The sequence below is a fragment of the Ochotona curzoniae genome, unplaced genomic scaffold, assembly GCF_017591425.1.
Source record: "Ochotona curzoniae isolate NIBS_2020 unplaced genomic scaffold, NIBS_Ocur_1.0 contig_2210, whole genome shotgun sequence".
Taxonomy (NCBI): Eukaryota; Metazoa; Chordata; class Mammalia; order Lagomorpha; family Ochotonidae; genus Ochotona; species Ochotona curzoniae.
This window is the reverse complement of record NW_024465369.1, coordinates 14,617,771-14,637,282: the sequence shown is the minus strand read 5'-3', so window position 1 is coordinate 14,637,282 and position 19,512 is coordinate 14,617,771. Positions and strand designations below refer to the sequence as shown.

Sequence of the window (19,512 nt, the reverse complement as noted above, 5' to 3'; positions counted from 1 at the left end):
ACTGGTGAAACCTAAGCCCATACCCCATCTCTGCATCAGTCCTGCCTCCAATTAGGGGGGAAAAAAAAAGACAACTGCCTATCCTGGACTCAGCCCTGGTTCATTACCTTTCATGTGCTTTGTTCTTGACCCACCTAAGACTTAGGGTCTTGGTTTTAAACCCTGGAATCTATAGTGGGCGTCCTTGTAGCTTCATCTGGTTGGTTGCCACCCTAATAACATGTGCCTATTTGAACATCTGTCAAACTTCCCCATCATGAGCCCTGTTACTCATGGACATATCCTGGTGACATCCAAAAGGCTCACTGCCTGCAGCCCTCTCCATCCTTCCTGCGGCCACAGTCCCATCCTGACCACCTCAGATCCAGCCCTTCTGGGGCCAACTCAACACTGCGCCCAACCCATTTTATTTCTCTCAGAATTGTCTCAAGATTTATGTTATCTGAGCTCTTAAATACCTAGTCTTATTTGTATAGATTACAGAGAAAATTAATTATGTCTAAAAAGCTGTCAGGGTCTACATACTGGCCAATCTGACCATTAGAGTCCTGTTCACATTAAACAAGAGAACTTTCAGAAATAATGTTTCAAATCTCCATGGGGCTCATTTTAAGAAGATGTTCACTACTGCCTTAATCAGACCTTTTTTCTTGAGTCAGTCCGTCAGCGCTCAGTTCAAATATGAAATTCTCAACTGCTAACTTTTCCTCTCAACATTATTTATGAAACAAGTAAGCATAACTACAAGGCAAAACAGAGCCTGGACGGTAAAATTCAGCCTGGGAGACTTACAGAGTGTTGCTCCTCCCCCTCCCCTGCTTCCTGCTAGGGCTGTTTTTAACTTAATAAGATTCTAGCACAAGACTTTATTTTGAGGGCAGTAATTGGTTTAACATCTTATTCCAGGATTATCACATAAGAACCCTGCAGTAGTTGAAGGTATTTCAATGCAAGCAGTCTTAAAGAAGCACTAAGCTGCTAAATCTTGATCCCATCAAAGCAACAAGCTTCTGTATCCTTGGATATAAAAAGCCGCGGCAAGAAGGAGAAGCAGGCTTTCACTAACAAAGGGAACTAAAAGGCAGAGTGGTTTGTAGGATGTAATTTATAATGAGGCAAACAGTCATTACCTTCCCCCCTTTTTTTCTGTAATTTGGCAAAGGTATACAGCAGAAATAAATAAGGAAAGAAGTTTAATGCAATGAAAGATTCTGGACCTGGGGCTGGCCAGAACTAGGGTTTGTCTGCAAACCTTCTGGCACAGAATTTGAATCATCTAACTCAGTGTCTTTGAACTTTATCTTCCTCATTTTAAAACTGATGGGAAATCACTTTATTAAACCTCTACCCTGAGTCTTAGAACTGCTCCCCATGGGCCTGGTGCAACAGCCTAGTGGCTAAATCCTCACATTGCAAGTGCCAGTTCATATCCCTCTGTTCCATTTCCCATCCAGCTCCCTGCTTGTGGCCTGGGAAAGCAGTCAGGATGGCCCAAAGCCTTGGGACTCTGCACCCATGTGGGAGACCCAGAAGAAACTCCTGGCGCTTCTGGCTTCAGGTCAGTTCAGCTCTGGCCATTGAGGTTACTTAGGGAACGAATCAGCAGATGGATGATCTTTCTATCCTCTGTATATCTGCCTTTCAAATTAAAATAAATCTTTAAATTAAAAAAAACAACAACAGAACTGTCCCCCTTTTCTTCCCCATACTGTCAATCCCCTCCAACTTCACAGTGCCTGGGTCCTGGACCACACACAGACATAGCTAACTGGGGCAGGGGTACCAATTGTGCCAGTGAGTTCCTTGACACGGAGTGTGGGATGGGCAACAAGAGAACATGGAGCAGGAGCCCCTGTTTTGTCCATCTATCCCCCGACTAAAAGAGAGAGAGAGAGAGATGGGAAAAGAGAGGACGAAGCAAAGCAAGAGGACAGGGCAGCAGGGCCTGCAGGCAGCACCGAGCTTCTTTTGCAGGTGATGAGACTATTCTGGAATTAGCTCATGATTGTAACTGTGAAATGTGGGGAATATACTAAAAACCACCAAACTGTACATTTTAAACAGATGAATTTTATGGTATGTGAATAACATCTCAGCTTGTTATTTAAAAAATGTTTTAAAGAAGAAAAAGAAAAGCAGGGCTTGGCTTTTCGCTCTCTACCTGCCCTCTTGATTCTCCAGCTCACAACACTTCCTCCACGGCTGCAACCATGGCTTTCAGTCACTCCCAAGGAATTTTTGGAAATATTCTCCTAGTACCAAATTCTATGATATAATAGCTACAGTAAGAGTAAAAATGTCTCATTTCAAATTTAAGCCAGCATTGAGGTTTTGGCATAAAACAAAACAAGCAAGTCGAGAAAAATGAAGAGGAAAATGTTCTTCCTTACTGTTCTGTAGAAAATGTTCTTCCTTACTGTTCTATCCCCAGGGAAATGCACTCCAGTGCATGTCCCTTACACAGAGCAGACACACACCTGTGAGAAACCCAACACAGCTCAACAAAGCTTTATCCTAGCTCATATGACCACAGAACCCCTTCCTCTGGTGGTTGACCTACAAGACACTGTGTATGAGGGAACATACAGTGAGGACTGCTGTCCTAGCCCAAAGTCAGACACACTGCCATCAGAGAGCCATAGAGTAAGGGGTAGGACTCCAGCAACCATTGAGATGGTTCCTAAAGAGGGTCTTGATTTTCATTATCTTGACAGATACAATAATTTATTCAGATAGCTAAATACTAGCCCAAGTCACTAAACTATAAAGAGCACTCTGCTAGCCCAGGAATATCATTTAACTAGGATAAGCCTGAGAAATATGGTTGGGGGGCGGAGGGGGCTAGGGTTGGTAGTCTAATACATTCCCTTGTGGCTTGGCCAAGGGCACTTACCTTGATGTGAAACTCCAGGTTCTCATCCATGGAATAGATATGGTCGAAGATGTCATGCGCAATCCTGGGGATGATTCCCATGAGCTGAGGGTCATGCAGCTTTCCCTAGTAAGTGGACAATACAAACACAGACAGGGGCCATGGGTGAGAGAGAGAAGAGGTCAGGGTCATGCTTAGGCATGGGCTGCCAACTCCCTTGGGGGCCTATCTGTGGCGCCAAGAGACTACAAGTTGGCCAGACTAACCACGCTCCTTGCCTTTTTTATTTTATCCACAAGGGGAATCCTAGTCCTGTCTTATTCTGAGGTCCCACAGTTCTTCCTCTCACTGCCTCTCAGAGCAGCAAATCAATGTGTTCGGGAGGTTGTGCATTAAAAATGAGACCTTGTGGGGCAAGTTATGGATTGGCAGGAAGTACACACAAACTGCCTCCTCTAATGAAATCACCTTGAAAACAGACAGATATAACTTCATGAATGTCATCCCTCCTCAGGAATTTCTAAGAATTTTATTTTGAACACCTTCAGCATCATCTCATAGATGAATCAAGAAAATCTTTTATATTTGCTTCTTCTGAAAATCTGTCACTGTCATCTGAAATGTTCTGGGTAATTTTGTGACTGCTTCTAATATGGAAAAAGCTAGGCTCATATTACTTCCCCCTGCTTTTGGTACACATCTATTTCTTTTACCTAAAGAGTAAAAGCATGACTAAATTCAACTGTTACTAAACCCAGCTTGAAGGACAGAACCAGATGTCCCTGTGACCACCCCCCGCAAAAAAGAGGCCCTTTAGAAAAGCCCTAGGTCTATTGAGAATGGCTGCCTTACCACGGTTCTAAGGCCAGAGCTTCCAGAGCCTTCTAATCTCACAGTTACATGAACACTTGGGTTCTCTTCTGGTGCTAAACAACCCCTTCGTGCACACACATCTGCAGGTCTCAAGTGACAACTGTACACCCAGAGAATTGTCTAGACCTCTAAGATGTTATAAAACTTCAGGAATAATTGAAACTGAACTGTTTAGCCTTCCAAAACCACACAATAACCTTCTACAATCCTGTCCCAAACCCTTGTCCCAAGTCTGCCCAGCACCTGGAAGATGAGCTTTGCTTGTTTTTCAATGTGGCTGCAGCACACAGTACCTCTCTGTAAGTAACCTGCAAGCTAACATTTAAGTCAGCAAAGCAAGAACTCCCTTGAACCTCAGCACTACATACAAGCCTTAAGACACCTGGCATTACAAATCTTCCAGTGCATACCTGATCTGGACTTCCAACTCTGCTAAAAGCAAAAGACAAAGTGAATTCAGACACAACTGATCCCTGGCAAAGCTCTTACCTGGGAGCCCTCCCTGTCATCTATGGAGAATTCTGAACTATTTGGTGAGTTCCTGTTGCTTTTTTGTTTGATTGCGTACTCCCCAGACACAATGTGGTCAGTACCTACGTAATTCTTCCCCACTTAGGAGTCTTAAATACAGTACTCATTCACAGAATTATTGTCAACTTGAAATCAAATGGAATATACAAGGTGTTCAGTGACCTTAGAAGGGCTCAAATGCTAATGTTGTATCCTCAGTCCATGGTTGGCCCCCTTTAAGCAAGAGTTGGGAGCTTATTGGACCTGAAGAGCCTGAAATACATTTCTACCCCAGACCATCAGTATGTAGTGCAGAAAACAGCATTCAGTGACTGGGACTAATAGTATCAAACCCTAGTAAACTTTAAAACACACAGGCTGTCATAAACATGGAGCCAATCAGACAATGCCCAAACAGGGCAGGGCTCTTCAACCATTCTCCTATAACCATAACTCTTTAGCTTCTTCTCCTGGCCCATGGTCACAGAGCAACGGTTGGTAACACCTAACTCCTCCTCCATTGACTCAAATCTGCTCCTCTCATCCAAATAATCCCTGGCTTTTCCAAGCACTGACAGCCTCTAGTTTGCATCTGTCAGGCTCAGAAACCAGGCAGAAGCATGGAAGAACCTGGGCACCCCCTACTACATTCCCCTAAAGCCCTCATCCTCAAATCACAGGACAAGAGTAGGGAATGCTCTCATAATAATACTGCCATCTCCATGGTGATGGAAATGACACCCAAATCTACCACAGGTTGCAGGGCTGTGGTGCTTGATCTGACACAGATACCTGAGAAAAGTGCAGCCTTTATGGCCAGTAGCCTGAACCTGCTACAATCATCTGCAACTGGAAGCATGAGTGTCTGCGGCATGTGTGTGCTATGTTGGTGTGTATTTACTGTGCACATGATGTCTGCATGTGGTATGTGTGGGTCTATGTGGCATGTACGTGTGGGTCTATGTAGTATGTACAGTGTGGTGTGTGTGTGCGAGGGTTGTGTGAAATGTGTATTTGTGTGTTGAGAGAAACAAACAGAGAGCCCTGAGTCCTAAGGGTCTTCACAACTCTTCTGTCAATTGTTTTGTAAATTAGATGCACAGACAATACACCTTCTGCTCAGGGAATGAAAAGTGAAAAAGAAGCCAAAAGCTACAGAAATTTGGAGAGCAGGAAAGTCCCTTCCAACTAGGGTAAATAGAGTTGGCTTCCGAGAGGGTGACCCAATCCCAAACTGAGAGCAGAGAAGGTGAGCTGGGACAGAGGGAGCGCAGGAAATGGGGAGGAGCTGCTCATGCATGGAGGATGGGCAGAACCCATGGAACTGAGGAATGTACTCAGTGTCTTGTATATATCCTACAATTGTTGCTCAGTGTCTTGTATTCTGGAAAGTATATATCTTACAATTGCATCCTGTGTGCTCCTTTCAAAACCTATTCCTACTGCAAGGACCTAGGAGCAGGTACAAAGAAGAAGCAAGACCCTTTGTTCCAGTCACAGCTGCATCCTGGCCATCCCATAAAAGCTAGCCTCCAGAAACACTGCAGCCCTCAGCATGTGTGTGTCTGCACTCACACAAGCTTATTCCAAATCCCTCAGCAGAGAGGCTCATGTCAGGAAGCCTGCTGTGTTCACATGGCCTCTCACTGTCCCTCCAGGCATAAGGAAAAGCACAGGTGGTTTCCAAACACCGATGTCTGTCCAGAGGGCGCACAAAGCAAGGCCAAGGGCTAACAGAAGTCCTTCTCAGCATGCCACACCCACTGCAGGGACAGGCCTCCCACTTCCTGGCTGCAGCCAGAACCCCATCGTTCTCCCCAGTACCAATCCTGGGCAAGGACTGCAAGCCCAGAGCTCTGTGCATCATGGTCCCCATCAAGCTGAGCACCAATGCCACCTGCAGTGCTCCACTGTGAGAAGCTACCCTCACCCTAATGCTCTTGTTTCTCTTAAGAGTAGATTATGCAATTGCCACCGATGTCAGACCCAAAATGAGGAATTAAAAGGAAAACCAGCTTTAAAATGTGACAGCCTTGTCCACCGAGGAGTTACTGTGCCCTTCTGACAGCCACTGAAATGCATCATTCTGCATGCCCCAAATCCTCTTGCAAACAATGCACACCCATGGGGCTTTTCTGATGTCATTGCATTCCTGTGCCCTGGATTCCTTGGCCTCCTACAATCTCCCTGGCAGTAGCTGGGGACTCCTCCTTTTCTTGCTGTTTTCTTACAATATCTCCCGTCTTCTCTCCAGTCTACAATCACTAGCAGAAATAAGCAAGTGCAGCACAGAGGGTGGTGGGTGTAGGGAAGGAATCCCATTCCCATCAACCCCTTCCCTCCTAACCAGGAGCAGCAGCATGCGATCTCCTGATGTACCACAGAGGACAGCAACTCCTCACATCAAGTGGCAGACATGAAGACAAGAGAAAATTTAGGAGCCTGAAGATGAGACCAGTACAGAATCCAGGTCCCTGCAGGTCTTCATGAGTATTCTGGGGCAAACGATGGGACACAGAGCCTCAAATTTAGCCAAACACCTTCCACATAGCTTTAAAGAGCTGGCATTGTGTTGGGCATTAGGGTGCAGTAGGTTAAGCTGCCTAGGATGCCAGCATCCTTTATTAGAGTAATGGTTTGAGTCCCAACTACTCTGTTCTGCATCCAGCTAACTGCTAATGCACCTTGGAAGGTAGCAACAGAAGACCCAAGAGCTTGGGCTGCGCCATCCACAGGGGAAGCCTGCAGAAGTTTCTGATTCCTGTCTTCAGCCTAGCCCAGTCCCAGCTGTGGCAGTCATTCAGGAAGGGAACCAGCAGATGCAAGATATCTGCCACCTCCCACCCCATTCTATCTTTCAAATATACAACCACAAAGAAATCTTTTTAAAAAAAAAAAAAACTAAAACGCTGGCATTATTCTTTGTCATCATCTATTCTGCCCCAAAACAGGAATGGACTCGGACAATTGCAACTGTCTTGATGTCTCACAGGTTAAACTGCTGGCACCAGCAAATACCTTGTAATTCCTGAAGACACATTAATCCTTAAGCTTAGAGGGTCATCCCTGTGTGCATTCCCCAAGTGTCTGAGGATTTTAAACATGGAGTTTTTTTTTCTTTTGTCCTGCATATATTCTGAGACTTTTTCAAAAACCCAAAAACTGAATCATTCCCTCAAGAGACGTCACACTCCTTGCCCTCCCATGCCTTTCTGACTTATAAGGAGATTAGGGCCCTTGGGATGGAAGCAGGTGTGATTCAAGACATGTGCAGCTACAGCTTTTCTAGCACCTAAAGAGCCCAGGGCCTGGGGCCCAGGGTGAGACGCAGGTGAGGGGTCGGGACAGGAGCGAGGAGGGAGGCAGAAGTGCCCGTGTTTCTGAGAAGTCCTTCCTCATGTCCTGCCTTGGGGTGTGAGAGGCGGAGGTCTCTCAGGTGTCAAGAAGAGGTGGCAGAGGAACTCCACGCTTCCTTCATCTGTGCCATCTGTAAGCAACTCTGTCTCTGGAAACACGTCAAAATGAGCATCCCCACCCAAACTCCCCCAATGTGCTCAATGTGCAGAGGACCAAGCGCCTGGCCTTTGAAATCTCCCCCCTCCCACAGGCATGATGCACCAGCTGGCCCGACTCTACAGCTGCGGCTCTGTGACGCTCCCCACAGGGATGCTGAATGAACAAATCTCACTTGGAGAAGGGAGACCCCCATGCTTGTGAGCTGTGGGCCACAGGAGGGAGGCGTCCTCTGACCCTATATGCATGGGCCATTTCTCAACATCCTCTCTCCTTCTCCCTCACCCATCAGATGGGTCGAGCCTTCAGAAGCAGCAGCTAGCCCTAGCAGCCTTCAGGAAGATCCCTGGGGAGAAGACCAAGGGTGCCAACCTGCCTGCATAGTAGCCTGATTAGGAGTACAGCCCAAAGCCACACAGCTCTGCTACCCACTGTGGGAGCTGGGCTCACACCTGCCAGTGCCTCAAGGGACCCACCTGACAACAAGGATGCTGAGTACAAGTTCACATCCATGCATGGACTGGGTCCATAGAGAGCTAGCCACAGAAACACAGGCTGGTGGGCCACCACACCAGTAACATTTGAACATGAACCCCTGCTTGAGGCAGGCCTTTGGTGCAGCGATACAGTTCCTCCCTTGGGGACATCCACGTCCCCTATCAGCACCGGGATTCCGTTCCTCCCTCCTCTCTCTGTTCCCATTCCAGCTTCTTGCTAATGCACACCTGGAAGGCAATAGGTGACTGAAACTCTGACTCCTGATGTCAGCCTGGTCCAGAGCTGGCTGCTGGGCACTAGGGAAGTAACCAGGGGTTGGGCAAGCTCTCCTTGTCTCTCTGCCTTTGAAAAAATATTTTTCAAGATTGAAACTAAACACTTTGTTTAGTTTCACTAACTAAGCACCCTGCAAGACAGCCATGATCCCATGCATAAGAATGTTAATAAAGCAAATGAGAAAATAAAAAATAAAGGTTCCTGCTCTGGAAAATCTCATTTTGTTCGCAAGGGGAATTGGGAAAGCTTGTGGAAACAGAATTAAAGGTTATGTTTTATTTTGGTGTGAAAAAGTTTTGAAAAAGTCTTCAAAATGTGCATGGATAATGCATATCATTAAAAAAAAAACCTATGCAGTTGTTACAACATAAGCTTGCTTTTTAATTTCATTTTCTGCAAGCTTTTCAAAGTACCCTCCTATTATGGTGAGCTTCAGTCAGTGTTGCCAGATCTCTGGAATGCTCAATCCAAAATGGAAAATTAGAACTGAGTGAAATCATCCCATTTTAAACACTTGACAGCAACTTCTAAAAAAAACCGCTGTGCAAGTTGAACAGAAAATGTGTCTGTGAGCTGAATCAGGTCCACAAGCCAAGTTCTTGACATCACTCACACAGGTTCTTTGTTTTGTTTTGTTTAATCCTAGGAAGGCGTCCATCCTAGCGGCCCTTGGCAGGGTAGGTGTCCATCACAGCAGAGTCTCTCAGCAGGTTGGGGCTGTAATCTACAAGGACACTCCCATCACTCTTCAGCTTAGTGATGGCTATTGGGAATGGAATTTATTATCACTATCTTGATGGGGTCATCAACAGTGGTTTAGAAACATCGACCTCCTGGGACTTGATTACTCACTGCAATTATTAAAACTCCTCAAGGAGGTAACTAACTGACCAAACGTGACCACCTTTGGTGCCCTGTAAAAACTATCACATGCACCTGCAGTTTCAGTGGAAACACCAGCTTTGTGGAGTCACCTGAGACTGACGCAGCATGCTGCAGTCTTACCTCCATCGTGTGGGTTTTTCCTGATGAAGTCTGCCCATATGCAAAAATTGTCCCATTGTATCCTTCAAGGACATCTGTGAACAAGAAAATATATATATATATATATACATATATATATGTGTTTAATGAACTCACGACCCTAGACATTGGAGTTGGTTGCGAGATGTTTGAAAATTACATTTTCCAAACGGCCTGTCTCATGTTTCAGACAAATGATGTATTTTTACTGCATGTGCATTTTTAAATAAAACTGTGAGATAAGAGCAGAAACGAAGGCTTCCACTGTTCCACAAATAAAAAACAGACTCACATTTCTACGGGATGTGTGGTGGAAGGAGGGGGCAGACTCTCTTCCAACAACTTCAAAATTCAGACGGAGACATGGGCAGCAAACTTGGATTTGGCAGAAGGACAACTGAGTTTTATTCTTTAAGCAGATCTCTTGAGATTGGTCAGGGAGGGCCAGACATATTATCTGTACCTGAAGTGTCAGCAGTGAGGTCGCAAACAGAAATTCTTGCCTGAGGATTTGATCTGAGCCAGCTCCTTGGGGAGGTATCTCATGAAGACCCCCTACAGAGGCCAGAACACACTAGCCCCCAGCTGGGGCAGGAGCAAGGTCTCCGCTTTGTAAACTGAGCCCCACGGTAACCATCTAAGCAGCCAGAGATTCGCCCGGCCCTGACTGAGAATTCTAATGCATCTGTGTTTTCGGTGGCTGTGCTAGGAGTGGCATGGGCCTCTTAAGGACACAATAAACACACTATGTGAGCCCTCCACCACCGAGGCAGATGGACCTACATTTCCCACGGGGGAAGACATGGAGGAGGTTGAAGATTATCTGTGGGAATTCTTTCAAGGCAGCAGAGGTGATTAAAATATAGTCCCTCCTGCCTTCCTCCTTCATCCACATAAACATCACTGGAAGGAGAACAATGCATAATTAATATCGTTGACCTGCTCTTCTGCAGTGTGTGAGGGCAGGGAGCCTTCCCGTGCACAAGGACTGTGGACGGCAGGGCAAGGAGGAGGGCCTCCTGCCAAGGCCCTTCAGGGCCTGGAGAAACAGACTGGCGGGACTCTCTGTGTCTTGCAGGCCCTGAAACCCTGCAGTGGGGGTAGAAGGGGCAGGACCTTGAATTCTAGGATGCTGCTTTGTTTCTGTTTTGCTTTATTGAATTTTCTTTACAAAATTTTAACCATGCACTTTACAGATAGAAGGTTCCTAGAGCGCAGAACTAGCATAAGAGAAAAAAGTGGTGTTTTTCTTCAGAAAGCTTTAAAAAAAGAAAAAGAAAAATTTAATGATAAGATTTTGTTTTGTTAACATCTTACTAACCCTGAAGAATTTGCATCACAGGCGGGCATTTAGCCTACGGGCAATGGTAGTTCGGGCGTCTGTGTTCCTCATCCAGGATAGCTGACTCTGACTTCTGGATCCCACCGATGTGTACCCAGAGACACAATAGTGCTGGCTCAAGTGACTGGTTCCTGCCACCCATATGGGAGACCTGGATTGAGTCGCCAGGCCCTAGCACCCAGTCCCCAGCTCGACCCCAGACATTTCAGCCTCTTTTCTTTTTCCCTCTCTCTCTCTCTCTCTCCTGTAAATAAGCACTTTTAAAAAAAAAAGGCTCTTTATTTTTACCCTAAGTTTTAACTATTTGAAAGACAGGAGCAGAACAAAAGAGACAGAGACAAACAAAAAGAGATCCCTCACCTACTATTTCATTTTCCAAATGTTCCCAAGAGCCGAGGCTGGGTAAGGCCAAAACTGGGAGCCTGAACTCAACCCAGCTTTACCACATGAGTGGTAGGGACCCAAGTAACTGAACCATTGCCTACTGCTACCCAGGGTGTGCAGCAACATAAGGTGGGACTTAATCCCATGCACTCAGATATGGGATGTGGCTGCCCCAAGGAGCAAGGTAACTACTGCACAGAATGCCCAGCCCTAGGAAGAATTTTTAAAAGAATTTACATTAAGCTTTATGAGAGAATGAAACAGAGAAGTTCCAGAAATGTTTTCCTGGTAATAGAAAGAAGTAAAACGTAAGGCAATCAGTGTCCTGTAGGTTGAGGACTGGCTCACATGGCATTACTTTGGGGTAAAGACACTGAGAAGTACATAGGATCAACTTGTAGCATGCTGCTTTTCAGTGGTTCTTCAACGCTAAGCACAATGTCTTCTCTACTTTCTCTTTGAAACAAAAAGAGAATACCTAAAACCCCATGCACAAATTGCATGTGGCCTTTAAAGTATCTACAATAACATAACCATGAAATAATCTTGGGAGAACCTCTGCCAAGTTCAAGGTTAGACAGAGCTGAGGTTGCTCTCTGCAGACTCAAGGCTAAGCCAGGAGGAGGTAGTTTACAAAGAAAGATGAGGCTCTGTGAACCCACGGTTCTTTCTATTCTTCCAAACGGCAGCTTGGGGAGGTTTTCTGTTTGTGTGCTATCTCAGTGCATGTATTCTTTTCGGCAGGGAGGCGAGGCAGGGAGAGGAAGTTTAGCACAAAGGCGTGCGGGTATGGGCAAGAGGAGTGGGAGCTGCAGAGCTGGCTATGGGAGGAGCATAAGGAAACTACTTCACCCTCCTCCAGCCCTCACAAACCATAATGGCTCACAACAGCCACTTTTATCACTGAGTGACAGTTCCTGGGCCCAGGGAATGTGTCTGTTTTACACTGAAATGGTGATTGTCTTCCACCCGCTAGCCACACTCAGCCCGACAGAACCTTTCTTTGTGATAGGGTCTGGCGTGATGTGATCTCAACTCGCACCACCCCACAAACACAGCACAGGTCCATACCCAGCCCAGCAAGCCTCAGTCACAGCCTCCACTACGGTGCCAAGTGCCCTCTCAACTTCCTAGAGAAGAGGGCAGAGGAGGAACAACTTGGAAGCTTGCATTGCTGCCCTGCTGCAGCTTCCAAAGCCAAAGCCACCTCCTTGCTTCTACTCAGTTCTGAACCCAAGTCTTGCAGAAGAAGTGTTAGTTCCGTTATCAGGCAAGAACCTGATCTACACAAATCTACACATTAGTGATGCCACCAACCCATTAGACAAACTGGTGTCATCGGAGCCACCAGGGCTTCTGGCAATGATGCAGAAAGGCCACCCTCTTCTCTGACTACTGTGACTCTTGCCAGCCAGCCAAGCTATTCAAGTATGCCAAGACCATAAAAGGTAGAAGCAGTGCCACTGACTGTGGCTGGCCAGTGAGACAATCAAACTGCCCAGCCTGCAGGGCATTCACTGTGCCTAGACTCTCACAGCAGACCTTTAGGGTTTCTACCATGCTTTGGAACCTCTACTCTCTCTCCCCTCCTCTTTTCCCACACCTGCTCCTTGCCCTGTCTTTTTTTCTTTTTTTATAATACTTGGTGAATAATCCACACAGCCACAAGGGAAAAATGAACGACTCAAAAACTGTAACGCCTTAAATGTTCATCATCGGACTACAGAAGAGTGGAGAGGGTTGGCATAAAACAAGATCAGCCAGAGATGTGCCAGCTCAAGTCCCAGCACCACTGCCCCTAACTGACTAGCCCAAGCTACTTCATCTCCCTCTGCCTCTAGCTGCTCGTTAGTAGAACAGTCTGATAATATCATCCTGAGCTCAAAACTCTTGAATGGGCTCATTCTGCCTACAGAACAAAGTTCATTCATTTACAAAACACTCAGATCCAGCCTAATTATTTTTTTATATTTAAGGTTTATATGTTTGAACGGCAGAGCTACAGAGAGAGAAAAAGGGAGAAATGGCAAAGAGAGAAAAGGTAGACAGGGACAGGGAACGACAGACAGAGAGAGAGAGAGAAAGAGAGAGAGAGGTGTCTTCTTTCCTTGGTTTATTTCCCAAATAGCCACAATGGCTGGAGCTGAGCAGATCCAAAACCAGCAACCAGCAACTTCCTCTGGATCTCCCACACGGGTGCAGGGACCCAAGAAGTTGGGCCATTTTCCACTGCTTTCCCAAGTGCATTAGGAGGACACTATACTAGAAATTGAACCATCATCCATATAGGATGCTGGCAATACAGGCAGCAGCTTACCTGCTATGTTATATGCCAGCTCCTAGCCTAACTTACAGCCTCATGGCCATCAACCCATTCTGAATCCCAAGCTGCCCAAAGGTACCCTGTATTCTATGTCTCCATGTTTTTGTGATCCCTGCAGCTTGCACAGTTCTGCTGTCTTCTAAAGTCTTCAGCATCCAATTCTCCCAAGAAGCCTTCATTCCCCCACTCTCCCACTCACCAGAGTAAAGTGACACCCCTCCATGTTCCCACAGCAGCTCACACATGCCCACTTGAAGCACATGATGCCTAGGTGTGCAATAATTAAGCACGTGGCTATCACCCACCCTATATTCAAAGCTTCCTGCAGATGGTCTTAAATCTCTTGGTGACTCCTGTTCCCCAGGGCAGCTTATCACTTGATAAATACTTAAGAGCTCTTATGTAAATCAGTGCATGAAACTTGAAGATGCCACAATGCAAAGACAAGGATGAATGATCCACAGCTAATATAAATAGCCAATGGCCCCAAGTGGCTGCTGTCAGCTGGAACAAAGTTACTGGTACTTCAAGAATAGCACTCAGTAATGGTGGCTCTCAATTCCTAGACACCCATGGGAGCCTTTCTTCTGCTGACTGTACTGGCAGTCATGGGCCCTACACCTCTTCTCCAAGACATGGAGAATTAGACATTCTGAACAAACACACCAGACAAAAATGGGATCTTGGGTGAGGCTGAGACTGTGAGAATCTTTTTTTTTTTTTTAAGCCCAATGAAGTGGTCAGAAATGACAAAGCAGAAAGAATAAAGACATCTGGTCAGTGTCACACAACTCCCCCGAACCAGTGAGGGTTTAGACAGACTTGAAAGGAAAGCACGGCAGTCTCCCCATGACTGGTGACCTTCAGAAGTCTTCTGATTCAACTCCTTGCTTTACAGAAGACAAGACTCCCCCAACAGCACCTCCCGGTCCTGATTTCAATCTGTCTCCTCAGAGCAAGAGACCCCTTGCGTAGACTTGGCAATCCATTCCCAGGAGTTCCCCCTTCACTGCAGAAATAAGGAGCCACCCTCCTTCAAGCAGCAGTGGGTATTTTCAAAGGGTCAATCAGGCTATCCTCACTCCTCTCACAATCTCTCATCAAGGGAGGATCAGGCACTCTTTGCTGCTATCGAGTGAATATGCTCATAGTTTATTACAGTGTCCTGGCGATGTCTGTTCATCATTTTAGAACCTGACTTGGTCCATGCGGTTTCCTGTATGGCTCACCATACACTGGGTCTCAAGTTGTCCTAGGTCAGATCATCTCTGGCCAAGCCCTCCTCGGAGAGTGCCTATTGACACTTCACATGGCCAAACAATTTCAAACATTGAAATATGTCCCATCTTCTCTAGAAAAATGACAGTGCAAGGGCTTTTAGTGCTATTTGTTAACTGCAGGATCTTTAAAGGGACTACATCCACTTCTAATTGCACCAGCTTTGAGAGTGGGACAGCTTGTGCTTAGCACAGCAGGTGTTAAATACTATTTGCTTCTGATGGTGAAAAGGGAGCAAAAAGGAGATGCTAATGCAAATGTGATCAATCCCACTTTAATAAAAACACAAATAGGCTAATGATACAGGGAATCATGGATGAGTAGGAACAAACCAAAATAGAGAGAAAGAGCGAGACACACATTTAGATAGAAGAGAAGCACAGAAATAAATGCAGAGAAGACAAAAATCACTACCTCATAAAGGCCCACATTTTAACTCAAAACAAGCTCAAATTCAGGCATATTTTTTTTCCTCTTCAATTTTCTATAATGACCTCACTCTGAAGACCTTCAAAATTAATTGATGTCTGTGCGAGAATGTGAATAACCATATTCGCAAGAAACACTGCATACTGAGGCGAGCCTCCCACGCAGGTGTCCGGGGTGAGAATTCATCTAATGTACCCAAGACTGATTTTCATGAATTTCAAATAGTGAGGTTAGTCAGCTCAGCTTCTGAAAACAAGCAGCTCTACAATGACAAGGTATCTTTTTAGTTTTGTTTTTAACTTTATGCTTTTTCAAACCCAGAACTACCTAGGCAGGTGGCAAGCATCCAGCCACGAGAGAGCACAATTGCCACAGCACCAGGGTGTGAAAGCAAGCATTTCAAGATGAAAGTCAAAGTAGCAGGAGATGCCCCCAGCCCTGCCCAGATGGCAGCCTCGCCGAGCCAAGCTCCAACCTGCCCCTGCTTTGAAAGGGCAAGGCAGAATAACGTGTAAATTGCTTTCATCTCCCTGCTGTTATCCTGACACGAATCCTCTAGGGCCCAGGCCAGTGGCAGAGAAAAAGACTCATCTCTATGACACAAATACAGGCTTGAGGCTGCCTGTTTGGAGGAAGGTATGTCACGGTCTGGATGGGATGGTTCAAAGTGGGTTACATAAAAACATAATTTAGGAGCACGGAGGAGGAACAGCACTAACTCAAAGGGTAATGTGACATGACTGGATGGCAACAATGATCCACATTTAAGGCTTCTTTCTGAGAGACAGAAGCCAAAAAAAAGCAGACAGGTGCATGCATTTAATCAACCAAACATGTACAATGGGAGCGTAAGGATACATATTTTCTTCTTCTAAGGAAGCGAGTCTGTGTTTGTAAAACTATTACAGAAACAGTATGACCAAAGCTTACCTCCTCCCTGTTAAGCTTTTAGATGACAAAATAGCTCTGTCACAAAAGGTGGTAAAAGAAATAAAGAATTCTCCTTGGAAAGGAGCTAAAAGGAGACTAAGTGCCTCTCCTGACAACATAGCAAATCAAGGCCAGAGCCAAAGCTGTATGTAATTCAGTGTTTCCAATTAGCGAGCCTCAGCTTACAGTCAGGGCAACTGGTTCCTAGGCTGCAAATATCACTTAATGTTTTCAATTACTCTGAAAGGCTCAGGAGGAAAGAAAGAAAAAACACTTACCTTTGACAATTTGCTTCGCACAAGCATTGTAAACCTGCTCCTGGGTCGTATTGGGCGGCAGCACCCTGTCAAAGACATACGGCTTTCCTTGCTGAAAAAGACAGACAAAAGAAAGAAAAAAAGTGAGGAAAACACATTAGAAGCTTAGGCATCAAAAGCACCAGTATTAGTAGTTAGACCACAGCTACTGAATCTTCAGCTCTATTCTTTAATGTTGTTCCTTACCAAGACTAGGTGGGAGGTTTATAAGCGTCAATCACACATGCATTATGCAAATGTCATTGTATGTAGAGTCTGTGAGCCAATGTGAAACACTCTTCAAATGAAAAGTAGGCTGAATAAATAAATATTTATTGGGAGCTTACACAGAGTCAGGCATGAACTGTGTACTGAGCAAATCATAAAACAGTTCTTGGGAATCACCTAAATGAGTGAAACAGATGGTAGATAGGCAAGAAACTAAACATATATAAAAATGCAAAATGATGAGCCGATGTCATGGTATAGTAGGATACACCTCCTTCTGTAGCACAGGCATCCCATATGGGTGCTGGTTCTAATCCTGGCAACCCTGCTTCCCATCCAGCTACCTGCTTGTGGCCTAGGAAAGCAGTAGAGGATGGCCCAAAGCTTTGGGATCCTTCACCCATGTGAGAGACCTGGTAGAAGCTCCTGCCTCTTGGCTTTGGATCAGCTCAGCTCTAGCCATCGTGGCCATTTGGGGACTGAACAAGTGGGTAGAAAATCTCTGTCTCTCCTCTCTGTAGCTCTGCTTTTCAAATAAAAAATAAGACATTTTTTGGTTAATGAAAAATCAATAGGCATAAAAAGATGGGACAGAAAGGATGATACGGAGAGCAAGAATGGCTTTGCTGAAGAGGTGAATCTCTAAAGGATTCCAATGATCGTCGTGGAAGAACATTGCAGGCTGAGGGTCCAGCAGCTCACTGAAGGCCTGGAGTTCAAGCAACTGGTGTGGGGTGCAAGGCGAGCAATGCAAGAAAATCAGGGACAGTTCTTGGAAAACTCTGTTTGCCAAAGTACTGTGCTTGGATTCTATTTGGTGGAAAGGGGTCAGAACCAGAGCTCAGTGGTTGCTCTTAGCCTAAGTAGTGTCTTAACTAGGTTGAGGCTCTCAGGACAAAAAGGGCCACCTGCAGGAGAAATCAGGACATTATTCCATGTCTTGGGATTTGGCTTGGCCCTGTGCTATGTATGACTCCAGGAAACAACCGGCATAATAAAAGGGGAAATGTTGTAGCAGCCCATTTCATGATCTCAGGGACCCAACTGCTCAGTGCTCCACAAGGAGCTGCTGAGTTCTTCTGTGTTCACAGTGTGAACAGTGAGACAGGAGGCAAAAAGGAAAGAGAGACACAACTTCCCTCCCACCCTGGACGTCCTGCAGCTGGCTGGGGACGCAAGAAGCACTCAAGGACAGCCTGACTCCTCCGCAAGATAACCACTCCAGAGGACTCCATGAAAGGGCTGGGTAAATCCTGCAATCCGTCCCATTGGGTAACCATCTCTTGGCTTGTGACCTGAGCAGAGCCGGACTGCAGGTGGCATCCTGTGCTTTAGGCCTCACACTTGGGCTCTCCTCTTTGAAAATACATTTGAGCCAGCTAGGTAAATGAGCTACTTTCCAGTTAATCTCAGAAAAATATGACAATTTTCCTGTGCCGTGACATTTTGTTTTTATGCAAAAACAGTGAAACCAGAGTCATTTTGCTAAAATTACAGAAAATTATGAGAATTTTTCTGATGTTTTGTTCTCAGCAAATCTCCTCTAGCAAACCAAGGAATATTCTTCATCCCAATCTATTGGCTCTATGTTCTTACTAGCTTTGCCCATTGGTAAAATTCAACTCCATGTCAGTTTGTCAATGATAAGAACAAATGTTTTTAGAGTTTGTGTAGCATCCTTTGAATCTTCTGGAAAGATAATGCAGCTTCGCTTAATTTTATTTCTATCTCTCAAAACTTAATTAGAATCAGCAAAATATACTTAACAAAAAATGACCTATTAAATTGTAATGTATGGTACAAATAATTGGATTCTCCAACTTTGCATTTCAATTTATTTTAAATTTTTTAAAAATAAGTTTTGCTTTGTTTTGAGAGGCAGAGAGAGACACAGAGTACTCTCATCTGCTGCTTCACTCCCTAGGATCAGGCAGAGCCAACGTCAGGAGCCAGGAACTCAATCCAGGTGTCCCACATGGCTGTCCAGAATCCAATTACTGGAGCCTCCCAGCTGCCTCAGAGTACACACCTGCAAGCAGTGGAATCAGAGGGGAACCAAGACAGACCCAGGACTCTGGGGGCAGGTGTACCAAGTGGCTTCCTACCTAGCAGAATAAATGCTCACTGCTCTTCTTCAATGTCCATTGGCATAGATTATACTTCAATTTAAGAAAAGCATAGAGCAAGAAATCATAGAGCAAAATACTGTTTGCATCAAGTGACAAATAACAATAACTTTCCTAACTACAAGTTAACTCCCAAACCCACTGGAAGAATGGTTTGTTATGAGAGCTGCCTTGGCAGGATAAACACATTAAGTAGTTAAAAATGTAAACTGGGCAGACACTGAGGAAAGAGGTGTTAACCCACTACTTGGACTCGCTCAGCCTACATCAGAGTGCCAGCCTGGGTCCTGGACACTGCTTCCAATCCAGCTGCCTGCTCTTGCACCCAGGATGCAGTAGGTGATGGTCCAAGCAACGGAGTTCCTGCCTCCCAAGTAGGGGACAAGGATGGAATTCCTGCCCCCTGGCTTTGGTCTGGTTCAGCCTTTACTGTTAGAGGAATTTGGGGAGTGTACTAGATGATGAAAGACCTCTCTCCACCCCATACCCTCCTCTCTGCACACACACACACACACACACACCTCTCTAAATCTACATCACTCTACATTTCAAAATAAGTATGTAAATCCTTTTTTAAAATATTTATTTTTATTAGAAAATCGTATATACAG

General features: G+C 45.4%; 1 protein-coding gene across 1 annotated transcript in view; it reads right to left on the bottom strand.

Annotated features, from left to right (window-relative positions):
• KIF5C (kinesin family member 5C) overlaps positions 1-19,512 on the bottom strand; it is a 129,443-nt gene that overhangs the window by 63,769 nt on the left and 46,162 nt on the right. Inside the window, exons 2-4 of the mRNA XM_040972012.1 lie at positions 16,530-16,620; positions 9,548-9,621; positions 2,894-2,998 (exon numbers count right to left, since the gene is read on the bottom strand). Coding sequence (XP_040827946.1) covers positions 2,894-2,998; positions 9,548-9,621; positions 16,530-16,620 — 270 coding nt within the window. The remainder of the gene's footprint in view (positions 1-2,893; positions 2,999-9,547; positions 9,622-16,529; positions 16,621-19,512) is intronic.